Below are 21,204 nucleotides of genomic sequence, written 5' to 3'. Positions count from 1 at the left end.
AACCAGCCTTAAGTCCACACCTCAGCTATATGGGCTGTCTGTCCAGGACAGTGGGTTAGTGAGAGAGAAGTCCGTGTAGTGGTCTTACACCTACCCACTGAGTCATTCTAGTAGTATAGCAGCTGGTTCCAGGATGCGAACCCAGTATCAACCAGCCTTACGTGAACATCCCAGCTATATGGGCTGTCTGTCCAGGACAGTGGGTTAGTGAGAGAGAAGTCCGTGTAGTGGTCTTACACCTACCCACTGAGTCATTCTAGTAGTATAGCAGCTGGTTCCAGGATGCGAACCCAGTATCAACCCAGCCTTACGTGAACATCCCAGCTATATGGGCTGTCTGTCCAGGACAGTGGGTTAGTGAGAGAGAAGTCCGTGTAGTGGTCTTACACCTACCCACTGAGTCATTCTAGTAGTATAGCAGCTGGTTCCAGGATGCGAACCCAGTATCAACCAGCCTTACGTGAACATCCCAGCTATATGGGCTGTCTGTCCAGGACAGTGGGTTAGTGAGAGAGAAGTCCGTGTAGTGGTCTTACACCTACCCACTGAGTCATTCTAGTAGTATAGGAGCAGCTGGTTCCAGGATGCGAACCCATATCAACCAGCCTTAATCCCTACACCAGTGGGTTGAGAGAGAAGTCCGTGTAGTTACATCTTTTATATGCGAACTCTATATCTACCAGCCTTAACTACACCAGTTAAGTTACATCTATTTATATAGATCACTAGAATGACATTAACACATGCAGGTGCAGGTTAGTAGGACGCGGATGGCTAGTTTGGTAATGTTAACATGTATGGGTCATTCAAATATTACAGAACGCTTGAAGGGGTGGGGCCCGTGGCGTTATATGGCTCTCAGATTACAGTTATCTTCCCATTTGGAAAATCCGGAAGTTTCACCGCGCAAGTAGTCTGCTGTTTGACTGTGATTATTTCATGGCAGACAGCTATGAAGTGGCAACTGTTTGACTGAAGTGACAGGGGATAGCATGTAGTTTGTAAACATGTGTAACTTGTTGACATTGAAGACTTGTTTGTGGTAATTCCGGCCCATGCAAAAGTAGTGCTTTTTGTGTAAAATGGGTGTACTCCGGCCTGGTTTAGAGGGTGTGTCTGTTTAAACCAATATGCTGGGAGAAAGAGCTGGACAACAGGGGTTGTCCTTTTCAGGGTATGTGTCCCCCATGCAGGCAAAGGTACATACAAAACTTCACGGGCCTGCTGATATTAATAAAAATGTTATAGCCACTAAGGCTATATAGAAACATATAGCGAAATTAATTGTGGTCTGAGGCCTGATATGGGTGTGTGTGTATTAACAGCGTTACGTAACGCATTTCCCACCACTCGTCCCGCCATGGGCTAAATTCCTCGACCCATACAACAATATTATAGATATGAACAGTTTCTTCATTTATCATGAAGTATCGGAGGTCTCTATTCTGGCAGCCATCTTGAATATTTCAAAATGATCATGGGTATCAAGTTTGCACTCCTCGGATTATCAGTCAACACCTTCCAAAGCCCCTGCGCGTGCTGTAACCTCACCGTGGTGCAGGGGTGTAACATTCTCTTTGAGAATGGCCAATACAGCACAAATTGAAATTTTTAGTCCGTATCTATCTGTGATATTTGTATTTTTGCCAGTTCTTTACACTGTTTTTATTTAAATCTTGAATTTATATATTGATGTTGATCATCACCTTATTTGTTAAAATTACCATAGTGTGACACTGGGGTGGGGTGTCGTTAAACATTCATTCATTCATTCATTCTTTCCAAAGATGCAAAAACCACAAAGAACAATACTATTGTGGGTATCATGGTTCAGCCCAAATAACGAGGGTTTGGAAAACCGACACTAGGTAGTAGTAGTAGTTTATTTACTTAAGCCGTGTGGCTCATAAGCATATAATTATGTACAATATTATAAGTCGTATATAAATAATCATCAGCATAAACATAAACAAGTGGATGTGTATTTGGAGGATGGACAGTTATACATGTTGCGATCTTAAATGCAATGCATATTTTAAATATTTTCCAAGGTTACAAAGTCGTTTTCTATTCTGAAGAGACCGTAATTGTATGAATTTAAAAACAGACGGTCTTAATCAGTAGTATTTTTTTACGTACAATATGCGAATATGCAAATACAATGGACATACTAAAATAAAATGAAATTCATCTTCAATGTTATCCCGATTAATCATACGACATTTTCTCTGTGATCGTTCAGTTCCACAATACCTTCCTTGTTCAATGAGTAATTGGTGCGATGAAACACGAAATTTTCTGATAAGCGATGACTAACAAATAGGTAATGATATTCTCAGATAATATTGTAAACAAAAAGTATTTGTTAATGCCTTAAAATATTACATTTTGATGAATTGTCTAACAATTTGTCTATTTCTTGAATAGAGTGATCTGACAGGCGCATGTTAACTCTTTTTATAAATATTACATGATTATCAACTTGCTAATTAAACCATACATCTCCAAATCCTAAAGAAAATAACAAATGTTTTACATGGTGTAGCCAGTTAAAAGATTCCTGACTTTCTAACATATCATCATGTATTGATTTCAAGATACAATTATTCGTTTCTAAAAGCTTCAACCAATATTTAACAATTCTTACTTTACGTACTACATGTAGAGGCAATCTTCCTAATTCTGTTAACACAGCTGCATTCATTGTATCTTTTTTCACATTCAATATTATTTTACAAAAATTCACATGAACGTTTTCTACATCATGAACTGGGTCAAAACTCTATACTTCATAACCATAATTTAACACACTAGATATATACTACTCAAAAGAATTTAAGGGTCAGACGATATTTTCGACATTATTTTCTGAATATCAATTATATTAGCTAGACCATAATGTCACGCATGGTATTGTTCCATTTTGACGAAAGTGGGTCTAAGCAACCCATAAATGAATTAAAATCCACTGTCATTGACACTGTCGACTAGTTCTAATAGCGAAAACATGCTTACATTTGCACGTAAATTAGGGCTAAAGCGAACGGTCTGCTAAGTGCCCATAACTTGCTTTTTCACAAAGCGCTTCATTTGCACGCTTTGCACGTGTATTCCATGTTCCCAATGCTGAATTTCCGTATAATTGGAGCTTGCGTTCGTGTACGGTGCACACTCCAAATTCGACAATGGTACGACTTCAACTGACTATCGAAGATCGAGGAAGGGCTATTGCTTGGCTTCAGGATGGCAATACGCAAAGAAATGTTGCTCTGAGACTTGGTGTCAGTCAGAGTGTCGTTGGCCGACTGTGGCAACGGTACCAAGCAACGAATTCTGTTCGAAATCGTCCACGTTCACGTTCACGTTCGGGAAGACCCCGAAGCACTACACATAGAGAGGACCGCTACAATATGGCTCTACGTCAACGCACAACCACTGCACGCCGATTATGTGACAATCTGCGGACTGCGACTGGAACTCGAGTGTTTGATCAAACCATACGCAATCGTCTGCGAGCCAATAATCTACACTGCCGTCGCCAGGCTGTTCGACCACTACTCCTACCACGTCACAGAACGGCCAGACGTCACTGGTGCACGCTTCATCTGCGGTGGCAACGTGTTCAGTGGGGTCGAGTGATGTTCACTGATGAGTCCAGGTTTAGTCTCCAGTTCAACGACGGTCGGGTTCGTGTCTACAGACGTCCTGGGGAGCGCTTCGCTGACGTTAACGTTAGACAACGTCACCGGTTCGGTGGTGGCAGCGTCATGGTGTGGGGCGGCATCTCTATCCACCACAGGACCCCCCTCTATGTGGTGGATGGCAATCTGAATGGAATCCGCTATCTGAATGAGATTATCCGGCCGTTGGTTCTCCCAGGCCTTCAGCAGATTGGCGGCGGGGCAGTTCTGCAGGATGACAATGCCAGACCCCACCGCGCCAGGGTGGTAACGGACTTTCTCAGACAACAAGGTATCGCCAGGATGGATTGGCCAGCATATTCGCCTGACTTGGCCCCAATAGAGAAGGCCTGGGACGAATTAGGCAGGAGAGTTCGGGATAACCATGCCCCTCCGGCCAACCTTCATGATCTGGGTCAACTTCTTATGGCAGAGTGGCAGGCCATTCCCCAAGAGTTCTTCAGACGTCTGATCAACAGCATGAGGCAACGAAGTGTCGAGTGTATTCGCGCCAGGGGTGGATTCACACACTATTAAACGAATGTTCTAATGTGTAAAATCCATGTTTGACAAGCTTCAACTTTGACAGCATGTCATGTGACTTTCTTGTATACAGTGACGTTTATTTGTGTTTTTTTGTAAATATGGAACAATAAATACAAATTTTGGTGTAGTTTACATCATCAATCTAATACACTCTGAAACATATTTGGTTATACATTTTTTACCCTTAAATTCTTTTGAGTAGTATATATAAGTATCAAAAACAGGTAGCTGTGTTTCCTTATTAAGTGATAGATTATTAAATAGTCTGAGGATATGACCCATGGTTTTTCTGCCTTGTAAAGCAGATAATTTTTGTGTTTTTGTAAATTTACCATTGTAATTTAACGTTAATCCAAGAGAATTAAAACTATCAACCACTTGGATTATATTGTCATTGTAAGTCCATTTGTCTTTAGTAGTAATTTCCTCTCTGTTTCTGAATACAACAATTTTTTTTCTTCTATATTGACATCAATATTCCATTTAGTACTATAAGTATATAACGAATCTAATATCTTCTGCAGACCATCAACAGATTCTGACAGCAGCACAGTATCGTCTGCGTACATTAAAACAAAGAGTGAAATATATTGTATATACATCGGCTCACTAGAGCCTTTAATTAACTCGTTCTCAAAATCATTTACATACAATGAAAACAAGAATGGTGACAAGGCTTTGCCTTGCATAAGTCCTGTATTACTACTGAAAAGGTCACAAAATCCAGATTTGAATTTTACACACGTTGTTAAGACCTCATACATAGATTTAATAATGGTATGAATTTTTCCTGTGATACCGTTTCGGGCTAATTTAAATAACAGCTTATATCTATTTATACTGTCAAAGGCTTTCCTGTAATCAACAAAACAACAATACAGCTTCTTCTTACTTCCTAACGCTTTCGAAATCAGATAATGAAGAACACATATAGCATCAGTTGTACCATAACCAGGTTTAGAACCAAACTGTGCACCTGTCACAATATTATTTTCAGCTGACCAATTAATAAGTCTATTATTTAAAACTGAGTTAAAGATTATCTCAAGACAACTGATCAGTGTTATACCTCTATAAATATTCGGGTTATTAATATCTCCTTTTTTATACAATGGAATAATTATACCTTCTGACCAGCTATGTGGAAAGTTTCCACTTTCAAATATGACATTAAACAAACGACATAGCAGCCTACCACATCCATTTCCAAACATTTCATTTCAACTTATTTTCGTGCTTATATCCAATTATGGTTAAAGCACGCTGTCCTGGGAACACACCTCAGCTATCTGGGCTGTCTGTCCAGGACAGTGGGTTAGTTGTTAGTTCGTTAGTGAAAGAGAAGAGGGCATATTGGCCTTACACCTACCCAACAAGACCGTAAGAACTCGCTCTTGGTTGGAGCCGGTACCGGGCTGCGAACCATGTACCTACCAGCCTGTAGTACGATGGCTTAACCACTGCGCCATCGAGGCCTGTATTTTCAAACAAAATACTGCTGAAAACTGAGATCAACATTATGGATCGAATTTACGCAGCGGTTTTTCTAAACCACCGGTATTGAAAATGTATGCAGTTACACCATGCGTGTGAGACAAAATATTTCCACCCCCAATTATGAAGCAAATCTTCGCATTCTGACAAGTTCGGGCAAAATGAACTGGCTTGAAATCTTTTTACCATTTGTTTCCATCCTTCTACTCACAATATTGGTTATAATCCAAATATAAGTAAGGAAGGCAATGCTTTATTTAACGACGCACTCAACACATTGTATTTACGGTTATATGGCGTCAGACATATGGTTGAGGACCACACAGATATTGAGAGAGGAAACCCGCTGTCTCCACTTCATGGGCTACTCCTTTCGATTAGCAGCAAGGTATCTTTTATATGCACCATCCCACAGACAAGGTAGTACATACCACGACCTTTGATATACCAGTCTTGGTGCACTGGCTGGAACGAGAAATAGCCCAATGGGCCCACCAACGGGGATCCCTCCCACACCGACCGCGCATCGAGCGAGCGCTGTACCACTGGGCTACGTCTCGCCCCCGAGTTTACGTAGCGGTTTTTCTAAAACACTGGTATTTAAGTATTGAAAATGTATACAGTTACACCATGCGTGTGAGGGCGGGACGTAGCCTAGTGGTAAAGCGCTCGCTTGACGCGCGGTCGGTATGGGATCGATCCCCGTGAGTGTGCCCATTAGGGGTGGGAATTGGTGAACTGTAAAAAAAGAGGAAATCTAGAGGGGTCCCGGAAATTCTTGAAATCCTAGGTTAAAATCTGTGCCATCTGACACATTTTGGAGGAAAGGACGATTAAAATGCGAGGAAATGCAATGTTCCGTGAGAGGAAAACAAATGATACGAGGGGAATTCCCACCCCTGTTCCATAGCCGTCCACCGGAGAATTCCCACCCCTGTTCCATAGCCGTCCACCGGAGAATCTCGCAGAATGTGTCGAAGACAGTCGTGTTTGAACCTTCAGTGAATGAAAGCACGAGTCAGCTTGATTGATTGTATTGGTAAAATGAATAATCGTTGTTATCCAGATTCGAACGTTTTTCACAATTTTCACACCGTCAAAGCCCGAGTACTCTAACTGTAAGAGAGCTAGACGGACATTTGGACGATCCGTCTAGCTCTCTTACAGTCAGAGTACTCGGGCTACCCCCACCCCACCCCAACATACGCACACAAATGGGAGCACGTATTCCTATGACTCTGCTTCCACCCCTACTGGACTCTGACATCAACCAATAAATAAGTCCGTTTTTTTTTATCATCAAAGGTTGATTGCGTTCTCGTAGATAGCGATTCTGGATCTGTAGGAATAACGCTGGGTCAGTCTCTTATCGTCAAATGTTGATCTCATCCTCGTAGATAGCTATGATCAGCATAATGGCGTACCCAGCAAGAATGCCGACGTTTTGTACCAAAAACATGGCCCAGTTTTGAAAACGCTTAAAGTATCGTAGAAGTTCTGGTATCTGTAATCAGAATGACATACATATTGTAATTTGACGTACATGTACATGTAAACATCATACCAAGTTTGTTAGAACAACATATATTATAGACATTTACCATGTCTACTAGAGCAACATACATAGATATTTACCAAGTCTGCTAGAGTAACATACATATATATTTACCAAGTTTGTTAGAACAACATACATAGACATCTACCATGTCTACTAGAGCAACATACATAGACATTTACCAAGTCTGCTAGAGTAACATACATATATATTTACCAAGTGTGTTAGAACAACATACATAGACATCTACCATGTCTACTAGAGCAACATACATAGATATTTACCAAGTCTGCTAGAGTAACATACATATATATATATATATTTACCAAGTGTGTTAGAACAACATAGATAGACATTTACCATGTCTACTAGAGTAACATATATAGGTATTTACCAAGTATGCTAGAGTAACGTACATAGATATACTGATGGAAAGAAATAAGGGAACACATCTTATTGTAGACCAAATTGAATCCACTACTAGCGTAGTAAGGTCTGTATTTCATACCTAGTTGTAATGTCAATCTAATTAAAATTAGCTCCACTATTACATGTGGATCTAACACCAGCCAGTTGGAGCTCATGTCCACCAATCAAAACCTTACTTGCAGAATCCTGCCAGTGATTTAAAAATAACAACACTGCGTAGTCCCCAATGTCCAGGTAACATTTCGTCTGTAAATAATAATTTAAATATTGACCAATCACACTTCGCCTTTTATAACGTTATTTGGGAGCATACAAATTCTAAAAATATCGGGCGAGTCTATATTAGTGGCCGCAGTACAGCGAACCATACCAATACGTACGGGGTGGGTTATCAGTCTTCAATTTTACATTAAACATTATTTATTTATTTATAAAATTAAAAACAACTAAATCAGTCTTCAGTTTTACATTACAAATTATTTATTTTATAAAATAAAACATGTTTTAAGGCATTCGTAATTCACACGAAACATGTCGTATACCCTCAGGATAATTCGGAATGTTTTCAAATTATTTTTAAATCACTGGCAGGATTCTGCAAGTAAGGTTTTGATTGGTGGACATGAGCTCCAACTGGCTGGTGTTAGATCCACATGTAATAGTGGAGCTAATTTTAATTAGATTGTTGTAATGTGGGATTGAATGTCTGTAGTGTTGAATGTGCTGCCTATATGTTCCCAGTCAATTTCTGACAATATGAACTGATTTTTGATGCAGTCATTATGTCTTGTTGCTATCTTTGTGATACTTTATTTCTTTCGATCAGTATATTTACCAAGTGTGTTAAAACAACATATACAGACATTTATCATGTCTACTAGAGTAACATAAATATACATTTACCAAGCATAGATCATTACCAAGTCTTCTATGGTGACGTAGATCACCATTTACGAAGTTTTCTAGTGTAACATGTATACAGACATACACAATTACAAAGACACACATAGACATTTATAAATATTTTTTTATATATATAATGCCATAAACGGACAATTACTATAAGCTTAATAGATTAACTAACACACACGCATATTTACCAAGTGTGCTGGACTGACATACATAAATAGCTACCAAGTCTTGAAGTCTTCTCGAGTGACATATGTAGGCATTTACCAAGTCTTCTATAGTCATTTGTATATGGCATGTAACTCGATGTAACCCGTGATTCTAAATGTAACCCTTGATTCTAGATGTAACCCGTGATTCTAGATGTAACCCGTGTTGCCAAAGGAAAGATTAGATAGTGTGCGATGACCTTACACTGGATTTCTCCCTAAATACGACCATGTATATAGCCGCTTCTATGTTAATTGTAAAAGATGGCGGCTTCCATTACTGTTGTATTTATGGAATTCAACTTTGTTCGCAATATTTAGCACAGTGTGTGTACAGTAGACGGCTGGACCTGGGTGCAAAAAGATCCTTGAGAAGTGTGAAATCAGTAAGTACAAAGAATGCTGTCGCCAGTACTAATCAAACGAGAAGTAGCAGTCAGAACGATTAGAAACTGTTGAAACGGACTTGTGTAGTATATTATAGATAAAGGAATAAGTAGGTTAAATTGAAATTTTACATATTAAAAAACACGAGTAGCGAATTCTATTTTTCCTATAAAACGTCTAAAATTAAATTATATTATATATTTAGTAAATAAAAGTTATGAAGTCACCTCACTGGTCATTGCGATTAGCATAAATGTAGGATTACGTCACGAATTTCAACTAAATTTCATCGAAACGTTACGCTCAGGTATACAAGACTTGTTGGCTGTAAACAAATGACCCATTGACAGCAAAACATTATCAACCGAATTAATAATGGTAAATATCAAATGGGTTTATGACATGGATATTATCGGTAAGTTATAGGATAGATACTAGTGACTGATCCAGAAAATCCATTTAGGGGGTCGCCAATGATATGAGGCGAAATGCCAAAGGAACTATGGGGGGAGGTTTGGAGGCGGGGTCGTTAAAAATGAAAATGAATATATAATAAAATTATAACTGTTGCAAAATTGGGGGGGGGGGGGGTCCCCTTAGATCCGCCTCTGGATACAAATATCTTACGAGATCCGCTAGAGCGACATATATGAACATGCCGGCGCCCACGGAGAAGATCCAGTGTCTGGCAGTGTCCTGGGCCCCCGCCGATATCCCGATGTACAGGCCCACGAAGGCGGTCAGACTGGACACGAAGTTGAGCCACAGTGCCCTCTTCACTGACATGCCCGTGGATATCAGGACTGCGAAATCACCTGGGGGAAAAAAACAACCATATTTGATTTCACTTTATTCTCGTATTCAGTGGTCATTCGTATATCAGGGCTGTAGCTAGCGAGGAGGGGGGGGGGGGGCAGTTGCCCACCTCCTCCCCCCATTTTGTTTTTTTTGTTTTTTGTTTTTTTGTTTTACTGGTTATTGATACTGACGTTCTAAGTATGTAACCTCCCTGAAATGGCTGCAAAATGGTATTTCAGAGCCTTTAGATTTCAAAATTTCACCCACCCACCCTAGTATCTTGCACCTTCCATGCTCGTTCGTTCCAAGAATTCATCTGACCCCCCCTCCCCCCAAATAAAATAAATAAATAAATAAATGAAAGAAAGAAAGAAAGAAAGAAAGAAAGAAAGAAAGAAAGAAAGAAAATAAATAAATAAATAAATAAATTAATAAAATAAAATAAAATATATAAAAAATTAAAATAAAAATAAATATAAATAAATATAAATAAATAAACAAATAAATATATAAAAAGTTCCTAGCTACGGCCTTGTATATGGAAAGCATACTTTGGTGAGAACAAGGTAGGTATTGCTTTATTAACATTCATTTAATGTTCAAGCACGCCTTCCTTGGTACATGCACCTCAGCTATCTGGACTGTTTGTCCAGGATAGTGAGATTAATGGATAGTTAATAGTTAATGACAGACACGTTGAAGTAGTGGCCTTATCCTAGGCTCATACTACCAACTGCCAGCAGAAGGTTGGCAAACTTTCTGCTGCCACGACTTCTATGACTGTCCAGTTGCTAGCTTGAGCGCTCTTACAACTCGATTCTCGTTGTATAACCCATTAGTTGTTACTCTGAGCGCACTCAGTAAGTCGGGAGTTGGTGAAATTACAACGCAACAACGCAACGTCGAGTTGGTCAACTTTCTGCAGTCAATTGACAGCTTGATCCTAGCATTACACCTACTGATTGCGCCGTAAAAGCTCGTTCTGGGTTGGAGCCCAGTGGTTAATCCTTGTACAGAAAGCAGCATCAGTGTGTGATGGCAACGTAGGACTACCAAACAACACTTTCCCCGAAACCCGCCTTCTTCCCCACCCAAAAGAAATACAACAAAAAACAAACACACACCACCCAAAAAACAACAAAACCCAGGGGGAAAAAAAAAAGCACAGCAAATATTATATATTCTGAATGTACGAAGATTTGTGGTCTATTTTCCTAAATAAGTTTAAAAATCGCTCATCTATCATGGACACTCGTATATGGGGGACAAAAGTAGCAAAAGTGAGGAAAAAAGGTAGGTGTAACATTAACATTATTACCAGAAGAAAATGATTTGTTTTGCAGCAACCTCTAGCAGTCTCACCTAACTCGTGCGGCAGCTCGTGACATATAACGGCGATTGACGTCGATACGCCCGTAGTGACGCTGAGGGAAAACGCCGCGCCGATCGCCAACCCATCGGCAAAATTGTGCACCGAGTCGCCGACTATTATCATCCAGGCCACCGATCTGGGAACTAATATAAAAGAAAGGAATGTAATATTAGGAATATATTTAACACCCAAGCACGCTCTAAACTCCAACGAGCACTATAGCGTTCTATATCTCAAGGAGTATTTATCGTGACCACGGCCACACATCTGTACAATGCGTAACTAAAAGGATGTTTTGATAAAGTCGTAATTGCATGCATTATGAATCACTGAAAAACACTCTCTCCACCCAATGGTGATATCAGGTGTTCGCGAGTGAATGAGCATATCTTGCCTAGATTTTAATAAGCATATTTGGCGTAACCAGGGGCCTAATTCACAAAACTTCTGCAACTTTGCAAGGACAAAGCGATGATTCTTAAGCTAGTTTTAGCGAGCTTTGTGAATTAAGCCCCAGAACTTCAGTCGCGTGGCTAACTGTCTACAGATTAAAAAAAATAAAAAAAAATGAATAAAAACGTGAAAGTAAGGTTTTACGTTGGACGTCATCTTATCGACCGGCCTCGGTGGCGTCGTGGCAGGCCATCGGTCTACAGGCTGGTAGGTACTGGGTTCGGATCCCAGTCGAGGCATGGGATTTTTAATCCAGATACCGACTCCAAACCCTGAGTGAGTGCTCCGCAAAGCTCAATGGGTAGGTGTAAACCACTTGCACCGACCAGTGATCCATAACTGGTTCAACAAAGGCCTTGGTTTGTGCTATCCTGCCTGTGGGAAGTGCAAATAAAAGATCCCTTGCTGCCAATCGGAAGAGTAGCCCATGTAATGGCGACAGCGGGTTTCCTCTCAAAATCTGTGTGGTCCTTAACCATATGTCTGACGCCATATAACCGTAAATAAAATGTGTTGAGTGCGTCGTTAAATAAAACATTTCTTTCCATCATCTTATCGACTATCTTTAAAAAATACTTTCACAAAAATCTCACATCAAATAACATAAGCATAGTGAAACAATCATTTGAAACAGTAAGGGCCGAATTTACGAAGCCTGTTCCCCCCCCCCCCCCCCCCTTAACAAGGGTGTTTAAGCATTGTAAATGCATGTAGTTATCTATAGTTACTGTTAGTAAATCTTACGGCAGAGATGAATATTACATGTAGAATGCAGTAAATTGCATTCCAGGACATTTAGTTTTCAAATATTTACGGGGGAAACTTACCCCAGAGCCCCCTAGAAATTTTGCTTTGCGCCCTCGATCTTAGTCAGTCCCCCATCCCCCACCCCCAGTGTCTACTTGCTTCCGCCGTGCCTGAAAGAGGCTTTGTCAATTTGGCCGTATTTTTATAAGTTGTTTAGAAAACAGATTTCTGATTAGCTTGATAGTCACTTAAAAACACACCTTTAACAGACAAACTGCTGGTTTTCTTCACTGTTTTCATGGGATTGTCCACCTCGTGCTCTATGTCCATCACACCAGGTTGTGAAGAGCTGGTAGACGGCGTTTCAAGTCCGTCTTCGTAAATAGTAGACTGCGCAAAGATAATAGTATTTGCCATAATCAGCCTTGATATATTAAATAACAGAATGGCAAGTCTGGCTGGTTGTTAAAATTTGCTTTATGAACGCCATCGATCTTAGTGATATCGTGGTTAAACCATCGATCATAAGGATGGTAGGTACAGGGTTCTCAGCCCAGTACCGGCTCCCACCCTGGGTGAGTTTTAACGACTCAATGGGTAGGTGTAAGGCCACTATACCCTCTTTTCTCTCATTAACAACAAACAATTAACAACTAACCCACTGTCCTGGACAGACAGCCCAGATAGCCGAGGTGTGTGCCCAAGACAGCGTGCACGAAAATAAGTTGAAATGAAACGAAAAGTTTTACAGGTACGTACAATTTTCGTTTCGCAAAACAGTTTTTATTATGTACTACCACTTATAGGACGATAAAAAAAAAAAATGGTGGGTGTGCCAAAATTGATAAAATAAGGGAAATAATAAGCTACCATAACAGTAAATAAACTAGTCTTAGCGGCTTAAAACAGCAACTTTAATAAGTCAACATATGGTTATACGAGAGACAGTAAAAACGTTCATAGAACTAGACACAATAGCTTCGTACACCATCGTATGTTCTCGCTCCAGCCAGTGCATCACGACTAGTACATCAAAGGCCGTGGTATGTGCTATCCTGTCATATATAAGGTGCATATATAAGATTCCTTGTTGCTAATCGAAAATAATAGCCCATGAAGCGTCGACAGCGGGTTTCCTCTCTCAATATATGTGTGGTCCTTAACCATATGTCCGACGCCATATAACCGTAAATAAAATGTGTTGAGTGCGTCGTTAAATAAACCATTTCCTTCCTTCCTTCCATCGTATGTTTGAAATTTAAAATTTAGTTTTCTTCCTGCGACACTCACCAGTGATCCTGAAGACGCAGTGTTGTTGAACTTCACTAAAGTGATCCTAGACACGTTGGACTTCGACTTGGAGGAGTCCACTGTCACTTCAATCTCTGACTGAAATCATAGCACACCGCATCTTGACTATAATATATCAGTATTTACTGTCACTTCTATCTCAGACTGAAATCATAGCACACTGCGTCTTGACCATAATATATCAGTATTTACTGTCACTTCTATCTCTGACTGAAATCATAGCACACTGCTTCTTGACTATAATATATCAGTATTTACTGTCACTTCTATCTCTGACTGAAATCATAGTACACTGCTTCTTGACTATAATATATCAGTATTTACTGTCACTTCTATCTCTGACTGAAATCATAGCACACCGCATCTTGACCATAATATATCAGTATTTACTGTCACTTCTATCTCTGACTGAAATCATAGCACACTGACTCTTGACTATAATATGTCAGTATTTACTGTCACTTCTATCTCTGACTGAAATCATAGCACACTGCTTCTTGACCATAATATATCAGTATTTACTGTCACTTCTATCTCAGACTGAAATCATAGCACACCGCATCTTGACCATAATATATCAGTATTTACTGTCACTTCTATCTCTGACTGAAATCATAGCACACTGTATCTTGACTATAATATATCAGTAGTTACTGTCACTTCTATCTCTGACTGAAATCATAGCACACTGCTTCTTGACTATAATATATCAGTAGTTACTGTCACTTCTATCTCTGACTGAAATCATAGCACACTGACTCTTGACTATAATATATCAGTATTTACTGTCACTTCTATCTCTGACTGAAATCATAGCACACTGCTTCTTGACCATAATATATCAGTATTTACTGTCACTTCTATCTCTGACTGAAATCATAGCACACTGCTTCTTGACTATAATATATCAGTATTTACTGTCACTTCTATCTCTGACTGAAATCATAACACACTGTCTCTTGACTATAATATATCAGTATTTACTATCACTTCTATTTCTGACTGAAATCATAGCACACTGCTTCTTGACTATAACATATCAGTATTTACTATCACTTCTATGTCTGACTGAAATCATAACACACTATCTCTTGACCATAATATATCAGTATTTACTGTCACTTCTATCTCTGACTGAAGTCACAAGACACTGCTTATTGACCATAATATAATGTTCAAAATACGTAGGGGAAATTCAAATATAACACAGTATAGCAGAGATGTATTGATTTTTATTACAGTATTAATTAATTGTAAAACACAAGCACTCGTGTGACAAGGTATTGGCATTAAAGATTACAGCCAGGATAGTGATGTCGGTCCGGAGGACACATAGATAGGCAACAGGGGTGGTCAATTTGACGTTTTCAATATTTGCACTAGTAACGGGTAAAACCCCCGAGGTTCGCCAAGCACGCACGAATCTGACGTGGCATGCTCTTGATTAAACGTCCAATAACATTCTGGGGGATCCTGTTCCATTCCTCTTGGAGAGCGGCATATAATTCAGCCTAGTTGGTTGGCTGACGTTGACCTTCTTGGAGACGTCGTCCGATGATGTCCCACATGTGCTCAATGGGTGAAATGTCTGGGCTTAAGGATGGCCACGGTAGTGTGGTGATGTTCTGCTGTTGCAGATTTACAATGACCAGTAAACTCCGGTGAGCACAGGCGTTGTCGTCCTGAAAAACAAAATGGCGCCCAGCCCGACGTGCGAAGGGCACAACGATCATTGCAAGGATGTTGTCACGGTAGTACTGCCCAGTGACCCTCCCATGAACAATATGCAGCTGAATTCTGGCAGTGATGATGACGTCACCCAACACCATTACGGATCCTCCTCATTGGGACGTCGCCAGACACGCTGTCATCAATCATGGAAGTTTAGTTGAATCTGGACTCGTCTAAAACATTACCCGAGCCCAACGTCTGTTAGCCCAATGTCTACGATGTGTACACCATTGACGTCTGGCAGCAAAGTGTCTAGCAGTCAAATGTGGGGTAACGTAGGGTTGTCATGCGTGGATGTTACTTCTATGCAGTGTGTTACGAATAGTCTGACCAGACACTGTAACGCCAGTTGTAACACGGAGTTCTTTTGCGATTTGATTGGCTGATTGACCTCGATTTCTGAACGTGTAAGTCCTTATGAAGCTGTCCTGAACCGGAATGGTGGCCCTTGGCCGCCCTGAACGGGGACCATCATCCACATTTCTGATTTGTTCATACTGGGCCCACAATCGGCTAATGACTGATTGTGACACGTTAAGTATGCGGCCTACAATTCGCTGGGTGGTGCCAACTTGGAGTATGTCAACAGCCTTGAGACGTTCCTAACACTGGAGACGTCGCATTGTTGACAAGTTACACAATGTTATAAAGAATATGACAGCAAGGTTATGATTTAGTGTTCCAATAACGGACAAGAAAGAATATTGCCACAGTGTGCACACAACGTACACACAAACTAATTGTTCAATTTCAAATCACACCCTTAGCATGTGCATCGTCACGTCACGTGCTTCTCGATCAAACCAATCGGTGCGTCTTTTTTTATACTCTTTGAGAGGGAACATTAACGCGTATTGTGCACTTATTTTGAGTATTTACTGTCTGATAACTGACTTTAAGACTAATGTATAATTGACTTTATAGTTCAAATCATAACTGAACTTTTGACTAATTTCATCTCATGACTGAATTCATAACTAACCTTATGACTAAATTCAATACTATGACTAAGTTGCCGACTCACCTCGTGACTGTGGTCATGATAGAGACTCATGGCGAGCTCTAGCACAAAGAACCCGTATATACTGGCTAACATGGCCAACATCCGGATACAGTGTCGTGGGATGTCAGCGTTGCCTAGCAACATCACTTTATCTTCCTCGTTATCCGTGCCGATCTTCTCAGCTGTGATAATCTATAACAAACAAAAGTCTTATAATAATCCCTACCCTTCATTATGCTAGTTATGACACATGAAATATCTTTACATATGTACATGACGTCATATAGCGGGGGGGGGGGGGGGGGGGGGATTTAGCTTAGTCGGTCGAATGCTCGCTTTAGGTGCTTGCGTCGCAGGATCGAACTACCTCGGTGGATCCGTTCGGCTGATTGTTTTTTCCCCCTTCTAACCAGTACACCACAACTGTATAAAGGCAGTGGTATGTGCTTTCCTGTATTTGTGGAAAGTGCATATAAAAGATCCATTACTGCATTCGAAAAAATGTAGCGGGTTTCCTCTGATAATTACGAATCAGAATTACCAAATGTTTGACATCCAATAACCGAATAATTAATTAAACAATGTGCTCCCAGTGATGTCTTTAAACAAAACAAACTTTTGTTTTCGTAGAGCAGCGGTTTTAACGTAATATTAAAGTAGGTTACCGTTACAATATATTCAGCCATCACAGTGTCTTTACAAGACAGCTACGTCAGAATGATTGACAATTCTACAATAACCTCTCAAGGTACTGGGGTGTTGTTAAAGACCGCTACGATAGAATGCCAGTTTCACACCAACCTCCGGCAGAAGGTGCAGCACAGCGTCCCCACAGAGGTTGCCCATTCCCAGGGCAAGCATCCCGGCCATGATGTAATGGCGACTGACGCCCTTGCTGATCTTGATGAAGAGCGCCCCCACAACTGAACACAGACTGATCAGCAGCACTGACAGAGAGCCGTACCCATACACTGAAAACAGACAATGCACAATTACCTCCCTTTGTGTACGATGCTAAGTAGCCATCTCCCCTGCTCATCATGATCACTACAAAGGGAATGATCAACAGCACTGACAGAGAGCTGTTCGCATACACTGAAAACAATGACTATTCATGATTACCCCCCCCCCCCCCCCTTTGTGTACTATGATCAGTAATTATCTCCCCTGTTCATCATGATCACTAAAACGGAATGACCAACAACACTGACATTGACTGAGTAGTTCTAATATATTGAAAACAGACTATTCGTAATTACCTCCCTTTGTGTACTATGCTCAGTAATTATCTCCCCTGCTCATCCTGAAAGACAATGCACTGATCACTAAAACGGAATGATCAACAGCATCTGTCAAAGAGCCGTTCCCATATATCGAATACTATTCATAATTACCCCCCCCCCCCCCAACCCCGTTTATGTACCATAGTCAGTAATTATCTCCCCTGTTTGATAAAGAGAATGATTAACTGCATCGACGGTGTAGTGGTTAAGTCATCGGTCTTAAAACCGATAGGTCCTGTGTTCACATCCAGGTACCTGCTCAAACCCAGAGTGAGTTTTAACGGGTCAATAGCGAATTTTAATGGGAAGGTGTAATTTAAGGACACTAATCTGACTTCTTTCTCATTAACCATTAGTAAATAAACATTAAACGCTTTTCTGGAGAGACAGCCCAGATAGCTAAGGTGTGTACCTAGGACGGGCGTGCTTGGACATTAATAAGCACAGATTGAAATTAATGACACTAAACACAAACCTATTAACTGCAGCGACAAAGTCGTCACGGTTTGTGAACGAGATATAGCCTACTAGTGTAAGGCACTAGGAAGAACCAAACTCTTTACACTTCCGATTCGGACTAATAGCCCACCATCGTGAATCGACCCTAAATCGATCACGCTTTAGACGAGCACTTGACCACTGGGCTCTTTTTAACTCCCTCCCTATAGTTCAAAATTGCATGTGGTGTAATTGCAGGCGCGTATGCAGAAGGGGGGTTTCGGAGGTCAAAACCCATCCCTGCTCCAGTAAATTTTCTTTTTTTCTCAAAATAGTTTTGGTGACTATGACTCGACCTCCTTATAAACGTCAGTCGCCATAGTCTAGACTCCCTACTGCTAAAGGTCCAGCAAAGCGCCTACATTGAATACACATTTCTTTCCTTTCCTCTTTTGAAAGACAAGAGGGAAATAATTTATGTCAAGGAACGAGAGAAAACAGTTTGTCATACCTTGTGCGTTCGTGGGTGCGTGTTTCAGTGCTGTAAGATTGGCATGAGACGGGGTCACAATGATGGGGGTGGGCTTTGAAGCGGATGGGCGTGGCCTAGACGATCCAAACTGCGATGTCGCAAACAACAGGTGGTGCAGAAGGGCGGGGCACACTTCGTGAAATTCTTTTACTGAGATGTTGTGGTGTCTTTCGTGAAAAAACACCTTCATAATCTGCGCTGCATTAGCAAGCTGAAAAATAAATACAAAAAGAAGCCGTCTTGAATTAATGTTTAAGTTTGTGGTACAGTTAGGACCAAACTAGCAACCAAAATTAGTTTAGACAACTTGATGACGTGACAAGATGGCGGTTTGGACAACAAAAATTCGGTGGTGCAAAATACTTCATTTGTTATGATAAATTAAAACGTAAGTCAGCTATTTACATATTGAGAAAGCAGAAACAGTTTGTGTATGCCTCTGTATTATCGTGGATGCAACATACTATGCGAAGAGGTAGTAAACCAGGGAAGCAATCAGGTAGCCGACGATCGTCCGCAGTGTCAACAATGGCGGCCGCGACACAGAACAAAGACCCCACCCAACGTATGACTGGGTTGGCACAGGTAAATACAATGCACATGAATCTTCCAGCCAGCACATTGACTACCGCACAAATAACTAACCCTTCGTGCACATTTCAAACACAACAACCACAACAGCCACCTTCGCTATGTTCATTTTCTGGAATTCCATCCACCGGCGAAATGTCAACAGGACTGATACAACAAACATCTGCGTCACCACCACCTTGGGTTCTAAACCTGTACGACCAAATTGCACGCCTTACATCAACCACAACTGAGATATACAGACGAACTGATAAGCTCGAAGCAATGAATTCCAAAATATGCACAATAGAAAGCTCTTTGGAAAGTATTAGAAACAGTCTGGTTGCTACAAACGAACGAGTTAATAAAGTCGAACAAAGCTGTCAATTCATAAGCAACTCATTTGATACAATCACTAGCGAAAGCAATGAATTAAAACAATCAGTTAACGAATTAAAAACCACACTGAAAACTGCTAGTAGTGATATTTTCTACTTATCCCAAGACCTTTACGACACACAGTCTGAAAATCATCGCCTTTCTGATGAGATTCTTTACCTGCAAACAAGGTCTATGCGCTTTAACCTGATATTCTCCGGAATCCCTGATCAAGGCCATACAGAAAATACTGAAGAAGTTCTGCAGGAATTTTTAAAGAAAGAACTTGATATTCCTGATGCAATTCCCATCCAAGTCACACACAGACTCGGGCCATATCGTGAATCCCATGGAAAACCACGATCAATTGTTGCACATTTTCAACACCTCAAAGACAAGGATAAAATTAAAAATGCAGCCAAAAAACTAGCAGGTAAACCCTATGGTATCAATGACCAGTACCCACGAGAAATTGCGAGAAATTGCGGAAAGGCGGAAAGAATTGTACCCTGTACCCTGTAAACCCTATGGTATCAATGACCAGTACCCACGAGAAATTGCGAGAAATTGCGGAAAGGCGTAAAGAATTGTACCCTGTATACAGGGAAGCCAGGAGAAATAACAAAAAAGCTTTCCTGAAAGTGGATAGACTCTTTATAGAAGGGAGAGAATACTTCCCAGAAGATGGCTACACCCAACCCTCTGAACACCATAATTACCCAAGACACCAAGTTCCAAACAGAAGCAGCAACAGCAGTGGCCCTTCCAGAAAAAGATACAGAATAACAACTCCCACCCATGTTCCAGTGTTTGAGGATATGAACAGATTTGCCCCTCTGAATGCTATGTCTTCCAGTTAGGGATGTCATGGAGCCATAAACTGTGTCCCCCATCTCAAAACTGTCTCAAATATCACCCCCAGCCAACACTGTATAAGCAATGGACCAAACCATTCCATATCAGGAAACACTAACTCCAATGCAATGTACAGTAATTGTAATAGTAGCAACAACCCACTCTGTGATAATAATTCAAATGAATATGTTGAACAACCCTATATTTCAAGTGTATATTTACCCTCGGCTGATACTCTGTCTACAAATATTAGCTCACCTTGTGGTGGTACTACAAATGTATACTTACCTCCTGCTAGTACTACAGATGTTAGCATACCTTGTGATAATATTTCAAATGTACATCCACCTGCAGTTAATGATATGTTAACACATGTTGACCCACTCTGTGATAGTATCTCAAATGTATGCTTAACTGCAATGAATAATTTGCTTACAAATTATATTAGCTCATCTTGTTGTAGTACTACAAATGTATATTTATCTCCTGTTAGAACCAAACATGTTGATATACCTTGTGATAGT

The 21,204-nt window shown here is 40.5% G+C and overlaps 1 protein-coding gene across 1 annotated transcript; it reads right to left on the bottom strand.

Annotated features, from left to right (window-relative positions):
- Window positions 1–6,973: 6,973 nt before the first annotated feature.
- On the bottom strand, window positions 6,974–19,069 carry LOC121387320 (zinc transporter ZIP4-like). Its single transcript, XM_041518341.1, has 8 exons — window positions 18,857–19,069; window positions 17,426–17,595; window positions 16,646–16,816; window positions 13,870–13,968; window positions 12,840–12,969; window positions 11,370–11,522; window positions 9,837–10,024; window positions 6,974–7,224 (listed from the first exon to the last, which is right to left on the bottom strand). Exons 1-8 carry the CDS (start codon window positions 19,065–19,067, stop codon window positions 7,093–7,095), a joined length of 1,254 nt encoding a protein of 417 aa, XP_041374275.1. The 5' UTR covers window positions 19,068–19,069; the 3' UTR covers window positions 6,974–7,092.
- Between the last annotated feature and the right edge of the window lie 2,135 nt (window positions 19,070–21,204).

Source organism: Gigantopelta aegis, chromosome 13 (assembly GCF_016097555.1).
Source record: "Gigantopelta aegis isolate Gae_Host chromosome 13, Gae_host_genome, whole genome shotgun sequence".
NCBI lineage: Eukaryota > Metazoa > Mollusca > Gastropoda > Neomphalida > Peltospiridae > Gigantopelta > Gigantopelta aegis.
Note: the sequence above shows the minus strand (reverse complement) of the source record. Positions and strands in the feature narration are given on the sequence as shown.

What these genes read in the sequence shown, in the direction of transcription:
- LOC121387320 (XM_041518341.1), bottom strand. Translation starts at nt 19,067, where the DNA reads ATGAAGGTGTTTTTTCACGAAAGACACCACAACATCTCAGTAAAAGAA. An exon ending in TGCTGCACCTTCTGCCGGAG is followed by an intron (nt 16,817 to 17,425) that starts GTTGGTGTGAAA and finishes TGTTTGTTATAG; the next exon opens with ATTATCACAGCTGAGAAGAT. An exon ending in CGAGCTGCCGCACGAGTTAG is followed by an intron (nt 10,025 to 11,369) that starts GTGAGACTGCTA and finishes TTTTTCCCCCAG; the next exon opens with GTGATTTCGCAGTCCTGATA.